Genomic DNA, 17,482 nt, shown 5'->3' with positions numbered 1-17,482 from the left:
GGCTTGGCATCGATCTGTTCTTGACTCTCTTAATGGCTTCAGCATATGCAATCCCCTCTGTTCCCTATCTGTCACTCACTCGACGTTGGTGTCAATGTAGTGACACTAGGGGTCACTCTTGGGAGCCCGAGACACCTCTGGTCTTTGATAAAAGGCCAATGAAAATTGGCGAGTGGTATTTGCATGCGACTCCCCCGAACATACGGGTATAAAAGGAGATGGTATGCAACCACTCATTCAGATTTTCTCTTCGGAGCCGAACGGTCATGCTCACTGAGCTGAATTCTACTGTTCATTCACCTCTGCTGGATCTAACGGCGCATTTCAGCGGCTTCTCCCTCCTCTGCACTGGTGCACTGCAGAGAATGCCCCTGGGCGCTTCGGCAGAAAAACTAGAGAGTATATTTTCTGAAAAAGCATTTTTCCCCTCTAAAAGAGTATATATTTCTCTAAAAGAGCGGCACACATGGAACGTCTTTTTAAAGACGCGTCTTTTTAAAGATGCTTTTCCGATTGTGTGTTATTCCTGGTTGTGCTCGTTATCTCTCGCCTTCTAATGGTCACAATCACTGTCTTTCGTGTCTGGGCACTGCTCACGTGGAGACAGCGTTCGTGGATGGTCATGTTCTCATTGCGAGCCCATTCTACCCGTGGTGTAGCGGCTTCTTGGGCCTTGGCCAGAGGTGCCTCTCTAACAGACATTTGCAGAGCAGCGGGCTGGGCAACACCCAACACCTTTGCAAGGTTCTACAACCTCCGGGTGGAACCGGTTTCATCCCAGGTAGTGGCACGCAACTTAAGCGGATAAGCCCGGGATAGCCGGCTGGGTGTATCGCTTGCACATAGCGCCTTCCACCTCCTTTTGAGCTGAAGACGTGCGCTGTTAATTCCCAGTAGTGTTCACAAAATTTGTTCCCTGGTTGACTTCCTCCGAGCCCTGTGGCAGTCATGTTTTCGGAGAGACTCGCTGCCAGCCCAGTACACGTGCTAACTAAGAGCCCGGTTCTGGGGTAGGTGCTCCACATGTGGCGGTTCCCTTAAGGCTAACCCCATGCGATCTATATCTTCCGCTAATTAGTTTCCCTGCTGGCAAACTGCATCTTCCTTGGGCAGAGCCCCTCTGCCCCAGTCTCCATGTTGTAGTATCTCCTCCCCCATCAGGCAGGATCTACCTTGAAGGCTCTCCACATGGTTGGAAAGACCATGTGACGTATTCTTCCACTTAAATACCCCCCCCCCTTTGGGGCGAGGTGTGGTCTCCGCGGTGTCCTCCCCTTGGGAGGGACACCCCCCAACTAGACCTGGCGGCCCAGTCGGATAATCCCCCTTCTTTTTTAGGGAGTGGAAAAAGAGAAGGGGATAAGAGGCCACGACTGGGTTAAGTCTGTCTCTATCTTTGGGTAGTCGACTTGTCCCCAAAAAGGGCCGTTCGACACTCATAACTGTGTTGGGGGAGGTTACGTGTCGACCTGGTGTGCTGGCTATGAGACACACAGCAAGTCTGCCCACCACACACTGCCAGTTCACGTAATACAATTCAGCCTTGTGGCGTTTTGTATAGGGACCCCTAGTGTCACTACATCGACACCAACGTCGAGTGAGTGACATATAGGGAACGTCATGGTTACTGGTGTAACCTCCGTTCCCTGATGGAGGGAACGAGATGTTGGTCCCTCCTGCCACAATGCTGAACTACCCGCTGAAATGGCCAGACCTTATATCGGCTCCTCAGCGTAAAACCTGAATGAGTGGTTGCATACCAGCTCCTTTTATACCCGTATGTTCGGGGGAGTGGCATGCAAATACCACTCGCCAATTTTCATCGGCCTTTTATCAAAGACCAGAGGTGTCTCGCGCTCCCAAGAGTGACCCCTAGTGTCACTACATCGACACCAACGTCTCGTTCCCTCCATCAGGGAACGGAGGTTACACCAGTAACCATGACGTTATTTTAATGTTTTGTATCTTTACTGCTCTTTTCTTCACAACAAATCCCCCGTAAGCAGCACTATGCTCTCCCCCACAGTTACAGCATTTTAGTTTTATTCCCTCTCCACATGATCCCTACTGATGTTCTCCACCACATTTCCCACAGCGTTGCTTACTATTGCATACAGCTGCCACATATCTTTGACAATTGAAACATCTCATTGGTGGTGGTATATACTCTTTTACTGGGTAGCTCATAACCCAACCATAACTCTAATCAGCAGCTTTATCTCCTTTTTCACTTCATTTCTCACATACTGCAGTCATTTAAACTTTGTTACTTTTGCTCCAGTAATGTTGCTTTTAATCACCTCTTCTGACATGTCAGTTGGTACACCATATATCACTCCCTTGACCCACTTTTTCTCTTTCAATGTTACTGCTTTGCCTGCCAGTGATTTTAATCGCAGAGCCATGTCACGTTGTTTGCTATCACTACAGAAAATTAGTAATTTTCCATCACATAATGTTTTTGCATGATCAATATTTCCCAAGTTTGATTTCAGCGCTTCTGTCAATTTCAATGGGTTACAAGAACCTTGCGATTAAAATTTTATAATTACCTTAAATTCCTCCCTTTTTTGAGCTTGCCGATTCATTTTTTTGTCATCACTATCCATAGTACATCTATTTGCTTGAGATTTTTCTACTAACTATCTGCCATCCAAGATTGTTCAAAGTTCCCTCTGCACCTTCTTCCATCTCATCCATTCCCTGCTCACTTCCTGAATCATCATCACTTCCAGTCATCTCTGCTCCAGTCACAGCTCAGTGTTCCAACCGCCTCAACCCATGATGATTCAAATTGATGCTAGACTGTTTTCCAATTCCAGTCTCATTAGAACTAATGTAAAAAATAGCAAAGCAGAGCGATCACAACAACGTGTGCAGTTGTTGGCTGTCATACCAACACAAATAAATTGAGGATTTTCCTGAACAATAGGAATGACGACAGGAAACGAGCATGGCTTGCAGCATTAAAGTAAAAAAAAAAAAAAAAAAAAAAAAAAACTCCCAAGAGGGTGTATGTGTGCTCTTACCATTTTGTTGATAAAAAGAGATCAGAACTGCATCCAGATCCAGAGCTGTATCTGGGATATCACCACCCTCCTCCAACCAAGCGGCGAAAGTTAATTCACAACGTTAACAGACCTCCTATGTTGTTAAATATTTGTTCCCTATCTGTCACTGACTCGACGTTGGTGTCGATGTAGTGACACTAGGGGTCACTCTTGGGAGCCCGAGACACCTCTGGTCTTTGATAAAAGGCCAATGAAAATTGGCGAGTGGTATTTGCATGCCACTCCCCCGAACATACGGGTATAAAAGGAGCTGGTATGCAACCACTCATTCAGATTTTCTCTTCGGAGCCGAACGGTCATGCTCATTGAGCTGAATACTACTGTTCATTCACCTGCTGGATCTGACGGCGCATTTCAGCGGCTTCTCCCTCCTCTGCACTGGTGCACTGCAGAGAACGCCCCTGGGCGCTTCGGCAGAAAAACTAGAGAGTATATTTTCTGAAAGAGCATTTTTCCCCTCTAAAAGAGTATATATTTCTCTAAAAGAGCGCACACACGGAACGTCTTTTTAAAGACGCGTCTTTTTAAAGATGCTTTTCCGATTGTGTGTTATTCCTGGTTGTGCTCGTTATCTCTCGCTTTCTAACGGTCACGATCACTGTCTTTCGTGTCTGGGCACTGCTCACGCGGAGACAGCGTTCGTGGATGGTCACATTCTCATTGCGAGAATGTGTCCATGGCAACGTTGCGGTCACGGCTCGCCTTCGTAAGGAAGCGAGCCACCCCAGAGGCTCCCGCCTCGGTCCTTTTACCCACGGGTTTGAGGCCAGCGCGGCTAGCACTGGGGGCGATTTGGGGACCCCAATGGGACCGCCTCTGCCGGGTATCCCCCCGCGGACCTCCCATTCCCCAGCACGCTCGTCTGCCCCGATCGGGCTTCCGGGTGAGTCCGCCGGCTCGTCTCACGGCGAGTTCGACCTCTTATTCGGAGCCCGCGAAAGTGATGAGCTCTCGAGCGCAGCATCGGAGAGCGGGCTCGTCCAGTCGGAAGCCTCGGCTGGGCTCCTCCCTTCGGGGTCGATCGCCCAGTCACAGGCTGACGCGGAGATGACGACATGCTTTCCCGGACAGCCGCGAGCGTCGGTTAGAGTGGATTTCACCGCTCTTCCCTGAACCCTCGCGGCTCTGTGATTGGTTCCTGGGCTCGCGGCGCCGCTCAAAGCCACGCCCCGCCCCGTTCCTTTCTTCCCGGAAGTGCATGAAGAGCTGACAAGATCGCGGGAGGCACTTTTTACTGCCCGGTCCCGATCTTTTCAGCTTCCCCGCTCTCACTACCCTCGATGGTGGGGCGGCCAAGGGTTATTCGGCAATCCCCCGGTGGATAAAGGCGCTCGCGGTGCACCTATGCCCGCAGAGCGCCGCCACCTGGCGTGGGTGCCCAAAGCCCCCGTCCAAGGCCTGTAGGTTTACGTCGTCTCTGACGGTCAAAGCCTACGGTGCTGCTGGACAAGCCACCTCCGCCCTGCACGCCATGGCTCTCCTGCAAGTCCGCCAAGGCGCTAAAGGAACTGCACGAGGGTAGGTCACGGCGCGGTCTCCCGGGCGGACGATGGCCACACTAGTGGTCCAGGAGCGCCACCTTTGGCTCAACCTGGTCGAGATGGGTGAGGCCGACAGGACACGATTCCTTGCTGCCCCCATTTTCCAGGCGGGCCTATTCGGCGACACTGTCGAGGACTTTGCCCAGCAGTTCTCGATGGTAGAGCAGTAGATGGATGCTAGCCGGCTTGTCCTGCCCCAGCGTGGCTCAAGATCCCCCCATCTACTCATCGCCGAGGGCGTCCCCCTGCAGTGACTGCACCGGCTCCGCCGAGCCCACCGCAGGAAGCCGACGCCACCCGTCTCACAGCCGGCACCGAAGAACCCACGGAGGTCTTCGAAGCGCCCCTGAGACGGGCGACCCAGGGACAACGAAACCCGCTGCTCTGGAGCTGGTAAGCAGATCTTCTTTTTGTTACCTTTTGCATTTAATTGCGCTGCATGCCCAAGTGGCTGCAGTACTCAAGAGCTCTGCAAGAGTGGTTTCCTTGTTCCCTGGGTCACATATTCGGTGTGTACGGCTGGCATCACGACCACCGTCCACCACTCCATTTGGCAGGTTGGCGCTCCAGCGGCGGTCTCCCGCCCTGAGCGCCCAGCTGTGGCACAAATCCGCCCCCGATGTGACAGTCTCCACGGGTCATGAGGACAGGCCTCTTCCTCCCCCGTCCCAGGCTGTTCCGGGGGTGGTCACAAGGAGCCAGGTAAGTGCTTTGATGTCCTCGGACTCAGCACGGCCACGATGTGGTGTGGCACCTCAAGCTCCGCCCCGCCGCGAGGCCCCACCCGCCGGTACATCCGATGACATTGTCCCTTTGGTCCCCCTTGCGCGGAACTCGGGTGCATGGCTTGCGCTTTCCAGTCCGTCGCGAGGGCTGGTCCGGACCGTCCGACTCGGCTGCACGATTCACTTCGCTGGGCATCCGCCCAGGTCCAGCGGTGTCCACTTCACCTTGGTGAAAGATGGAAACGCTGCTACCTTGCGCGGAGATCGCTACCCTCCTACGGAAGGACGCGATAGAACCTGTCCCTCCAGCCGAGATGAAGAGGGGGTTTTACAGCCCCTACTTCATTGTACCGAAAAAAGGCGGTGGGTTGCGGCCAATCTTGGACCTGCGAGTACTGAACCGGGCCTTACACAGACTCCCGTTCAAGATGCTGACGCAAAGACGCATTCTAGCGAGCATCCGGCATCAAGATTGGTTCGCGGCGGTAGACCCGAAGGATGCGTACTTTCACGTCTCGATCCTTCCTCGACACAGACCCTTCCTGCGGTTTGCGTTCGAGGGTCAGGCGTATCGGTACAAGTCCTCCCTTTCGGCCTGTCCCTGTCTCCTCGCGTCTTTACGAAGATCGCAGAGGCTTCCCTTGCCCCGTTAAGGGAGGTGGGCATTCGCATTCTCAACTATCTCGACGACTGGCTAATCCTAGCTCACTCTCGGGACGGGTTATGCGCACACAGGGACCTGGTGCTCTCACACCTCAGCCGACTAGGGCTTCGGGTCAGCTGGGAAAAGAGCAAGCTCCTCCCGGTTCAGAGCATCTCTTTTCTCGGTTTGGAGTTGGACTCAGTCTCCTTGACGGCGCACCTTACGAACGAGCGCGCCCAGTCGGTGCTGGCCTGTTTGAAGGCGTTCAAACAGAAAACAGCGGTTCCACTGAAACATTTTCAGAGGCTCCTGGGGCATATGGCGTCCTCGGCGGTGGCCACCCCGCTCGGGTTGATGCATATGAGGCCGCTTCAGCACTGGCTCCAGACTTGAGTCCCGAGACGGGCATGGCGCCACGGGACACACCACGTGGCCATTACGTCGGTCTGTCACCGTCTTTTCAGCCCTTGGACCGACCTCTCGTTTCCACGAGCAGGTGTTCCGCTAGAACTGGTCTCCAGGCGCGTCGTGGTCACGACAGACGCCTCCAAAATGGGCTGGGGCGCTGTTGGCAACGGGCACGCAGCTGCCGGCCTCTAGACGGGTCCGCAGCTGCGTTGGCACATCAACTGCCTCGAGTTACTGGCAATTCTGCTCGCCCTGCGGAGGTTCCGGCCATTGATCCAGGGCAAGCATGTGCTAGTTCGGACAGACAGCACGGCAGCGGTAGCATATGTCAACCGCCAAGGCGGTCTGCGCTCCCGCTGTATGTCATAACTCGCCCGCCGTCTCCTCCAACGGAGTTAGCAGCACCAAGTCGCTGCAAGCCACTCACATCCCGGGCAACCTCAACACTTCGGCGGACGCGCCGTAACAACAGGTTACCCTCAAGGGAGAGTGGAGACTCCACCTTCAGGTGGTCCAGCTGATTTGGAGTCGATTCAGTCAGGCACAGGTGCACCTGTTCGCCTCCCAAGAATCCTCCCACTGCCCGCTCTGGTACGCCCTCACCGAGGCCTTCCTCGGCATAGACGCGCTGGCACACAGCTGGTCCCCTGGCATTCGCAAATATGCGTTTTCCCCAGTGAGCCTGCTCGCACAGACCCTGTGCAAGGTCAGGGAGGACGAGGAGAAGGTCGTCCTAGTAAGCACCCTACTGGCCCACCCAGACGTGGTGCTCGGACCTCACGCTCCTCGTGACAGCTCCCCCTGGGCAAATTCCCCTGAGAAAGGCCCTTCTTTCTCAGGGAAGGGGCACCATCTGGCACCCGCGCCCAGACCTCTGGAATCTCCATGTCTGGCTCCTGGATGGGACGCAGAAGACCTAAGCTGTCTCCCACCTGCGGTGGTAGACACATTCACTCAGGCTAGGGCTCCCTCTACGAGGCGCCTGTATGCCTTTAAGTGGTGTCTGTTCGCTAAGTGGTGTTCTTCCCATCAGGAAGACCCCCAGAGGTGCGCAGTCAGATCAGTGCTTTCCTTCCTGCAAGAGAGGTTGGAAGGGAGGCTGTCCCCTTCCACCTTGAAGGTGTACGTTGCTGCCATAGCAGCACACCATGACGCAGTCGACGGTGAGTCCTTAGGGAAGCATGATCTGATCATCAGGTTCCTAAGAGGCGCCAGGAGGCTGAATCCCTCCAGGCCACGCCTTGTTCCCTCATCGGACCTCTGTAGTTTTTCAGGGTCTACAGAGAGCCCCCTTTGAGTTTTGCAGTCAGCCGGGCTTAAGGCACTCTCCTTGAAGACTGCCCTCCTGACTGCGCTCACTTCCATCAAGAGGGTAGGTGACCTGCAAGCGTTCTCTGTCAGCGAAACGTGCCTGGAGTTCGGTCCGGGCTATTCTCACGTGATCCTGAGACCCCCGACCGGGCTATGTGCCCAAGGTTCCCACCACTCCTTTTAGAGACCAGGTGAACCTGCAAGCACTGCCCCAGGAGGAGGCAGACCCAGCCCTGGCGTTGCTGTGTCCGGTGCGCGCTTTGCGCATCTATTTGGATCGCACGCAGAGCTTTAGACTCTCTGAGCAGCTCTTTGTCTGCTTCGGTGCACAGCGGAAAGGAAGCGCTGTCTCCAAGCAGAGGATCGCCCACTGGCTCATTGACACCATAACTATGGCATGTCTCGCCCAAAACATGCCGCCCCCGGTAGGGCTACGAGCCCATTCTACTCGTGGTGTAGCGGCTTCTTGGGCCCTGGCCAGAGGTGCCTCTCTAACAGACATTGCAGAGCAGCGGGCTGGGCAACACCCAACACCTTTTGCAAGGTTCTACAACCTCCGGGTGGAACCGGTTTCGTCCCAGGTAGTGGCACGCAACACAAGCGGATAAGCCCGGGATAGCCGGCCGGGTGTATCGCTTGCACATAGCGCCTTCCACCTCCTTTTGAGCTGAAGACGTGCGCTGTTAATTCCCAGTAGTGTTCACAAAGGTTGTTCCCTGGTTGACTTCCTCCGAGCCCTGTGGCAGTCGAGTTTTCGGAGAGACTTGCTGCCGGCCCAGTACACGCGCTAACTAAGAGCCCGGTTCTGGGGTAGTTGCTCCGCATGTGGCAGTTCCCTGTAAGGCTAACCCCATGCGATCTATATCTTCCGCTAGTTCGTTTCCCTACTGGCAAACTGCGTCTTCCTTGGGCAGAGCCCCTCAGTCTCCATGTTGTAGTAACTCCTCCCCCATTGGGTAGGATCTACCTTGAAGGCTCTCCACATGGTTGGAAAGACCATGTGATGTATTCTTCCACTTAAATATCCCCCCCTCTCTTGGGGCGAGGTGTGGTCTCTGCGGTGTCCTCCCCTTGGGAGGGACACCCCCCGACTAGACCTGGTGGCCCAGTCGGATAATCCCCCTTTCTTTTTTAGGGAGTGGAAAAAGAGAAGGGGAAAGAGGCCATGACTGGGTTAAGCCTGTCTCTATCTCTGGGTAGTCGACTTGTCCCCAAAAAGGGCCGTTCGACACTCATAACTGTGTTGGGGGAGGTTACGTGTCGACCTGGTGTGCTGGCTATGAGGCACACAGCAAGTCTGCCCACCACACACCGCCAGTTCACGTAACACAGTTCAGCCTTGTGGCGTTTTGTATAGGGACCCCTAGTGTCACTACATCGACACCAACGTCGAGTGAGTGACAGATAGGGAACGTCATGGTTACTGGTGTAACCTCCGTTCCCTGATGGAGGGAACGAGACGTTGGTCCCTCCTGCCACAACGCTGAACTACCCGCTGAAATGGCCGGACCTTATATCGGCTCCTCAGCGTAAAACCTGAATGAGTGGTTGCATACCAGCTCCTTTTATACCCGTATGTTCGGGGGAGTGGCATGCAAATACCACTCGCCAATTTTCATTGGCCTTTTATCAAAGACCAGAGGTGTCTCGGGCTCCCAAGAGTGACCCCTAGTGTCACTACATCGACACCAACGTCTCGTTCCCTCCATCAGGGAACGGAGGTTACACCAGTAACCATGACGTTCCTTTTTTTCCAAGCTAAACATGTATCTTTTTAAAAATAATTATTGCAAGCTAAAACTTAGGGTTGATAGTGCATATTTGTGAAGACACTGAACCCCAAGTTGACAAATGGTGCCCTATAACTATTGGCCCGGTACCTACACAATATCACTTTAAACCCCCTAGGGGCCTTTTACCCCAAGTGTGGGGTAAAAGGCTCCCTCACCACCTTTTTTTAAAATCTGAATTTTAATCGAAACAACCTTTCGTTATTATTTCTTTTCACACAAATGATGTTGCTCAATCAATATTTAATAAAAATAAAGATTTGTTTCCATTAAAAGCCAAATTTCCTTAAGAGGTGCCTTTAGCCCGTTGTACCCTATATTAAACTATCTTCCTTTGACAGACATTAGACTACTATTTGGTATTCTATTCAGATGTTTCTTTAGAAACAGTTTGTAATTGGAATACTGTTCAAATCCTTCTGCGTGTAAACACAATTAACTGCCTGGTACTACTTGGCTGGGCCTTTTACACTTGCCTTTCAACTTCTACCCACATTAGTTTAAATTGTGAAGACTGTGGGACTGAGGTGACCAAATCGTCACCTAACACAAACTGGTGCAAACTGGTGAAGTGTTTGAGGTCATTTTCTTGTCAAAATGTAAATTCATTTTTAAAATGTGGATTTAGATGCAGTGGCATGATCCTGAAGACTTTTCAAGTTGGCTACTCTTCCTTAAAAATATAGTGGAAATAGCTGGAAAGTAGGACTTCCATCCATCCATTTTCTATAGCTGCTTATCCTATGCAGGTTTGCAGGTAGTGCTGGAGCAGATCCCAGCTGTATCGGGCCGATGGTGAGGAAATACCCTGGAGGTGGCCAGTGCATAACAGGGCTAACGCACACAGACAAACACATTTACTCACACCTACAGGCAATTTAGGGTCTCCAGTTCACTTGACCTGTGGGGGAAACCAGGGTAGGGTTGCACCAGCTGTGCGTAAGTTCTCACGTAAGTTGGGAATAAAGTTCACACTAAGGGCTTAGTAACTACTAGTTAGTTTGTAACTAAGTCAGTGCTTAATTTGGTTGCACCACCTGTTCTTAAGGCAAGACTTAACTAGTAGGTTGTAAGCTCTCCGTAAAGTAATGCGTAGTCGCATAATATGACGTTTACCTGTATTTATCCAATAAACAGCCTTCAAATTTGTACACAGAAGTGTTAAAAAGCTGTGAATTTCAGTTTGATCTTGTTACGGTTGATGTTCAAATCTTGTTTGTTCACGTAACTGTCAGTCATTTAACTGTCATTAAAATACGATACATAATAAAAGTAGATTTAATAAATAGCATATTTGCCCTGTGTAAATAACAATGTATAGGAACTGTATCTAAAAAAAATAAGGGGTGATAAATAAATACTAATACAACAGGCTGGAAAAATAGACATTTATTCATTTTAATATCTTATATATTTCGTATATGTTGAAACTTGACACCGGGCGATGCATCCTGAAAATGGCACCGTTAGATCGGTTTCATGCTGAAGAGCTGTTTAAAAGTTTTTTCTCTCTCGTAAATGTAAACGAGTGTAAATGTCAACACCATCATATATGTTGAAAGGACTGATGCCTGTCAGCCAAAACATGAGCTCACTGATGTTATTAAATGAGTCTGCTTTTTTATTCCATCCGTTACTCCTGGTCGGAGTCTGCCGTAAATATTGAGTTTATACGTAGAGTTACGTCCTACCGAAGTTTAATGGTGCAACGCTCAAATATTTAGTAGTGCATAAAAAGTTTTAACTTACGCACAGCTGGAGCAACCAGCCCCAGTGCACCTGGAGAAATTCCACACAAAAAGGCCCAGGTTGAGCCAGGACTCAAACCATTGAACTTCTAGCTGTAAAGCAACAGTGCAACCCACTGAGCCACCGTGCCAATGCCACCAGGAAATAAGGACAGTGAAGAAGAATTAGACTGTTGCAGTCAAATGGATCTAGAAATCTGAAATCAGATAAAAGAAATATCACACCTGCTGAAGGGACACCTCTATCCAATAAATATTTATCAATTAACTGGTGGTTAGTTAATTACAAAAAAAGCTGGAAACCAAACAACATGATGGCATTACTGTCAACTTGGTGATTCAGAATTTTTCATTTAAAAACTTTACAGAGACATGACATAATAATGCTTTAAGAATACCAAGCAATTAAAATATCTTAAACATAAATAACAAGCAAAGGAAGGTAATAATATTTTTGCATGTTTGTGTCATTAATCCCAAATAAAAGATGAATTTCTCAGCTGTTTCCAAGTATTTACTGAATGATTATTAGACACATCACCGTCAGTTATTTGTTGAGACGGGTGAGACGTGTCTTTTTGAAATAGCTTTCATCAGGTATGTGTATAATCCGCTTGAAACATATTCAGTTCTTGAATAGGAGTTTCTGTTTCATCTGTGTGTGTTTTGACTGGCCATCCGGCGCTTGAATGTGTTATTTTGAATGTTATCAGTGTCTTTTGTTAGTAGTTTTGCTGCAGCTCGCGCTCTTTTCCGTGTCTCTCATTGTGATGAACTTCTCGGCCGTATTGTTTGTGTGTGTGTGTGTGTGTGTGTGTGTGTGTGTGTGTGTGTGTGTGTGTTCTTCTTCTTCTTCCTTTTGCGTTTTATGGAGGTTGGCAAACGATAGGTGCATTCCCGCCACCTACTGGGCTGGAGTGTGGATCACTGATGGAATGAAAAAAATAAAAAATAAAAAAATAAATAAAAGTTATATATAAAAAAAAAATTGATTACCTTTTAAATCCTATTAAACAGTTCTACCTTTCTTAAATATCTCATTAATGCATTATATATTTTATGATGATTCAAGCCATTATGCATCAGTTTTTTAAGAGTAAGATTTCCTATCCCCATTTCTCTTATTTCTTCCAACAGAAATACTCTTTCATTTTCATAAGCAGTACAGTATATTAGTACATGCTCTACAGTTCTGCTGATCCACATAATCTACAATTCCCAGACTCATGTTTGTTAATTCTAAATAAGGAATCATTTAGAGATGTGTGCACAAGGCTAAGTCTGGTAATGATTGTGTCTTCTCTTCTACTACCAAAATTCCCTCTTTCACCTCCTACTTGATTTTGAATATGATAAAGATGTCTTCCTCTTCCCTCCTCATTCCAAAGTTCTTGCCATTTCCCTTTTATAGCTGTTCTGATTTTGGCCTTAACTTCTTCTTTACTTAGTGGGATATTCATTTATATGTGATAATTTCAGTGCCTGCTTTGCTAAATGATCAACTTCCTCATTTCCATCCACTCCCACGTGTGCTGGAACCCACAGGAAACACAACTTAATTCCTAACTTATTTACTCTGTACATACTTTAAAGAATTTCATATAAAATGTCTTGTCTTGAGGATCTCCCGCTAATAAGGCTTGATAAAGCAGAGAATGAATCTGAGCATATCACCGCATTCACTGGCCGAGTGTCCTCCATCCACCTGATAGCTAATAGTATTGCTACCATCTCTGTTGAATAAACTCCTACTTGGTCAGATACTCTTTTACCAATTTTAACTTGAAAATGTGGGACATATACAGCTGCTGAAGCTCGACCTGTTTCAGGATCTTTAGAACCATCTGTGAAAATTGTAAGCATTGAGTAGTAATTCTGCTCTAGATACTGTTTAACCATTGCATCCTTTGCTATTACTCTATTTTTATCATTAATCATTTCTTGCAGATTAAGATCTACTAATGGTAAAGGGAATAGCCAAGGTGAAATAGGTGACACTATTACTATGGGGCTCACTTCTACATTTATTATTCCACATGATTGGGCTTCTTCTTCTGCAATCCATCCAAAACTTCTTAACTTGGCTGACTCATATTCCCAGCATTTTACCAATACTTTTTAACTGGATGAGTTTCATAGTGTCCCTTTACTGTCATCCAGTAAATCAACATTAACTTTTGTCTTCTAATATCAAGAGGCAGTTCACTAATTTCTACCTGTAAGGCAGGAATAGAAGAAGATCTGAGAGCACTACAACATATACGTAATGCCTGTGACTGAATTATTTCTACTTTCTGCAGCAAAGTTTTAGACGCAGACCCATATGCTATACATACATAATCTATAGTTGACCTAATTAATGCACAATATATTCTCTTCAATGAGTGACGCCTGGCGCCCCAATCCACCCCAGCTAAACATCTTAAGATATTTAAAACTTTTTTTGCATTTATCAACTATTTTTTGTATGTGAATTGCTAATGTCAGTTTTGTGTCTAGCCATACCCCCAGATATCTTATCACATTCACTTGTTCTAAAGGTTTGCCGTATAGCTGTAATCTTACACTAGGACATTCTCTCTTTTTTGAAAAACAAATAACCTGTGTTTTCGACACTGATAAATGAAGTCCCCATTTATCAGTCCATTTTTCCACCTCATTACTGGCACTCTGCATACACTCAGCCACATACGAAACATTTCTCCCTCTCTTTCACAGTGCTCCATCATCCGCAAACAGAGACTTTTCAACTCCTGCACCAACCTGGGAAAAGTTTTCATTAATCATTACATTAAATAGGATGGGGCTACACACATTATCTTGAGGAGTACCTTTTTTGATATAATATGTTTTGGAATATGATGATCCCACCCTGACTTGAATAGATCTGTCAAAAAGGAAACTATGAAACCAGTTAAACATTCTCCTTCCAGTATCCATCTTATCCAGTTTAATTAGAAGCCCCTCTTTCCATATGATATTGTAGGCTTTCTCCACGTCGAGAAATACCCATACTAAAACTTGTCAACTTGAGCCTTCCTGATGTCAGATTCTAGACATAAAACCGCATCCATAGTGTTCCGAAACCCACTCTGGAAAGGAGAAAAATATCCTTTGCTTTCCAGCACATGATATAATCTAGCAGAATTGTCAACAACTCGAGGCAGTTGATGCCCGACCATAAGCCGGGCCCGTCCATAAGCCGGCAGCTGCATGCCTGTTGCAAACAGCACCCCAGCCCATTTTGGAGGCATCTGTCGTGACCATGACGCATCTGGAGACCTGCTCTAGGGGAACACCTGCCCATAGAAATGAGAGGTCGGTCCAAGGGCTGAAGAGACGGTGACAGACCGGCGTGATGACCACGCGATGTGTCCCGCGGCGCCATGCCCCTCTCGGGACTCGAGTCTGAAGCCAGTGCTGAAGCGGTCTCATATGCATCAACCTGAGCGGGGTGGCCACCGCTGAGGATGCCATATGACCCAGGAGCCTCTGAAAGAGTTTCAGTGGAACCGCTGTTTTCTGTTTGAACGCCTTCAAACAGGCCAGCACCAACTGTGCACGCTCGTTTGTGAGGTGCGCTGTCAAAGAGACTGAGTCCAACTCCAAACCGAGAAAAGAGATGCTCTGAACCCGGAGGAGGCGGTCACATTGGGGTCCCCAAATTGCCCCCAGTGCTAGCCGCGCTGGCCTCAAACCCGTAGGTAGAAGGACCGAGGCGGGGAGCCGCAGGGGTGGCTTGCTTTCTCATGAAAGCAAGCCGCGACTGCAACGTTGCCATGGTCATGTTCTCGCAGTGAGAACATGAACCATCCACAAATGCTGCCTCCATGTGGGTCACGCCCAGACACAAAAGACAGCGATCGTGACCATCTGAAGTTGAGAGGTAATGACCGCAACCAGGACTAACACACAATCGGAAAGGCATCTTTAAAAAGACGCGTCTTTAAAAAGACGTTCCGTGTGTGCCGCTCTTTTAGAGAAATATACTCTTTCAGGAAAATATACTCTCTTTTTTCTGCCGAAGTGCCCAGGGGCATTCTCTGCAGTGCACCAGCGCAGAGGAGGGTGAAGCCGCTGAAATGCGCCATCAGATCCAGCAGAGGTGAATGAACAGTCATGAGAATTCAGCTCAGTGAGCATGAACGTTCGGCTCTGAAGAGAAAATCTGAATGAGTGGCTGCATACCAGCTCCTTTTATACCCGTATGTCTGGGGGAGTGGCATGCAAATACCACTCGCCAATTTTCATTGGCCTTTTATCAAAGACCAGAGGTGTCTTGGGCTCCCAAGAGTGACCCCTAGTGTCACTACATCGACACAACGTTGAGTGAGTGACAGATAAGGAAGTCAAGTTTCCTGAATACAAATTACATGTGACTTGTTATTCTGTTCTGCAATATTTTTATTTAATTCTTGACCGTTCGCAATTAATCTCCTTGCATTCCACTGCAAGATCCATAGCACCATTAGGATCCACCACATGGTGCCTGAGAACTTGCCATGTGCATCTTAAATTTATCGTTTATCTGTTCTACTGATACCTCCTCAACATCCAGATATTTTTCTGCTGCCCTAATAATAATTTTAATCCTCTCTTTCTACTCTCAGTTTGTGCTGAGCAATTCACTACCTCAGCCAAAAATGAAACAAATGCAATCTTGTCAACTACCATGAGTTTTCCATTCATATTTACTCTGCTAGGGTCTGGTTCATTAACTGGAAGACTCAGTTCCAATCTGTTGTCACTCTTAGGTTTTGACATCTGAAACTTCTTGAGAGCCTCTGCATAAGTCAGACCTTCTGACGCTCTCACACTCTGAACAGCTTCTTTCCTGTACTGGCAGCCCTCATAGCATGCACTGAGCTCCCCACCACAATTACCACACTTTGGCTTCACATCTTGTTCACATTTACCGTACTCATGATTTCCTCCATATCTGGCACATCTTTGGCACATCAACATTTTATTGCAATGTTTTTAGTCCAAGCGCTGCCATTTGTTGACTACTATCCTTACATAATATAAGTCATTTACGATCCCTCAAATTTTTCGCACAGTCATTCTTTCCAATCTATTCCATAATAGCTTTGGCAATTTTCAATGGATGGATTATACCAACAGCATCAGACGCAAACTTCAACAGTACCTTATATCTTCCTTCCTTATTCTTGTAGAGCTCTGCTCCTTATCACTATCTGTTCCCGAGATCTGACTCCAACTCTTCTTCCTTTTTCGTTTTTCCATCACCGACCATTTAAAATTTCTCCCACCTCTACCTTCCCCGCCATATGCTTCATCTTCCATCTCCGAATTACTTCCGGATACTACACTACTTCCTTCCATCAACGAACCAGTCACAGCCCAGTGTTGTCAAACCGCTAGTCTCCACACAGTATGTCGGCGCTCGCTCCGGCCATCAGACAGCAGAGATCGTCCCTGCTCGTTTGTGTGTGTTCTTTCTCTCCCTCTCTCTTAATCGCTCTCAGGTGTGGGGTACCCAGGTTAGCTGATTGTTGATGGGGAGCACCGGCATGCAGAGTGTTTCCTTCCTATATAAACTGAGTGGCTGTGTCTTGTTTGGAAGGCTGCATGCTAAGTAGGACGCGTCCTTTGAAGGCTGCAGTATACCGAGTGTCCACCTTTAAACAAGCTTCGTTTAAACGAGACGGCCTTTGTGGGACAAACGGAAATGGAACATAACATGGTTGCTATGACAGCACGCCACTCTTTAACAAGTGCGAGCGCTTTGAGTGAGAAGGGAACCAAGACCCTCTGGAAGGGAATATATGAGGTACATTTTAGGAGTGTTATAATGATGTAAAGAGAAAAGAAAATAGATTTTACATGTTTACTTTTAGTCTAATAATTATTTTAATTATATATTAATATAATTATACATATTATATACTCTGCACCCATCTACTGAGGTACTTCAACTGTTTGAACATCATATTGAAATTTTTTAGACATTTCCGTTGAAGTAAAGTATTGTGGGTTGTGAGTGCCCATGAAGGATACACCTCATGCAGCCTCCGAATTCCAGTGAAAGAGGGCTGTATTTGAAGTGTCCTACTCGCTTTTCTGAAACGAGACAGCCTCGATGACATATGCGGCCGACAAATGCGACCTCCGGAGGATGCCTCCTTCCAAACGAGACAGTTGTTTCATGGCTGGGTTGTGTGATGGGAGACGTTTATTTATTAACTGTGTCATCTTGTTCATGGGAGCTCAGGCGCATTCCG

General features: G+C 48.1%; 1 protein-coding gene across 1 annotated transcript in view; it reads right to left on the bottom strand.

Annotated features, from left to right (window-relative positions):
• The window catches only part of LOC127450941 (all-trans-retinol 13,14-reductase-like), a 34,038-nt gene extending 17,554 nt beyond the window's left edge, over window positions 1-16,484 (bottom strand). The window contains exons 1-2 of the mRNA XM_051715447.1: window positions 16,387-16,484; window positions 15,986-16,185 (exon numbers count right to left, since the gene is read on the bottom strand). Of these exons, the coding sequence (XP_051571407.1) occupies window positions 15,986-16,185; window positions 16,387-16,484 (298 nt within the window). The remainder of the gene's footprint in view (window positions 1-15,985; window positions 16,186-16,386) is intronic.
• Window positions 16,485-17,482: the final 998 nt, after the last annotated feature.

The sequence above is a fragment of the Myxocyprinus asiaticus genome, chromosome 13 (genome assembly GCF_019703515.2).
Source record: "Myxocyprinus asiaticus isolate MX2 ecotype Aquarium Trade chromosome 13, UBuf_Myxa_2, whole genome shotgun sequence".
In the NCBI taxonomy this organism is placed as follows: Eukaryota; Metazoa; Chordata; class Actinopteri; order Cypriniformes; family Catostomidae; genus Myxocyprinus; species Myxocyprinus asiaticus.
This window is presented reverse-complemented; position numbering and strand designations above follow the sequence as displayed.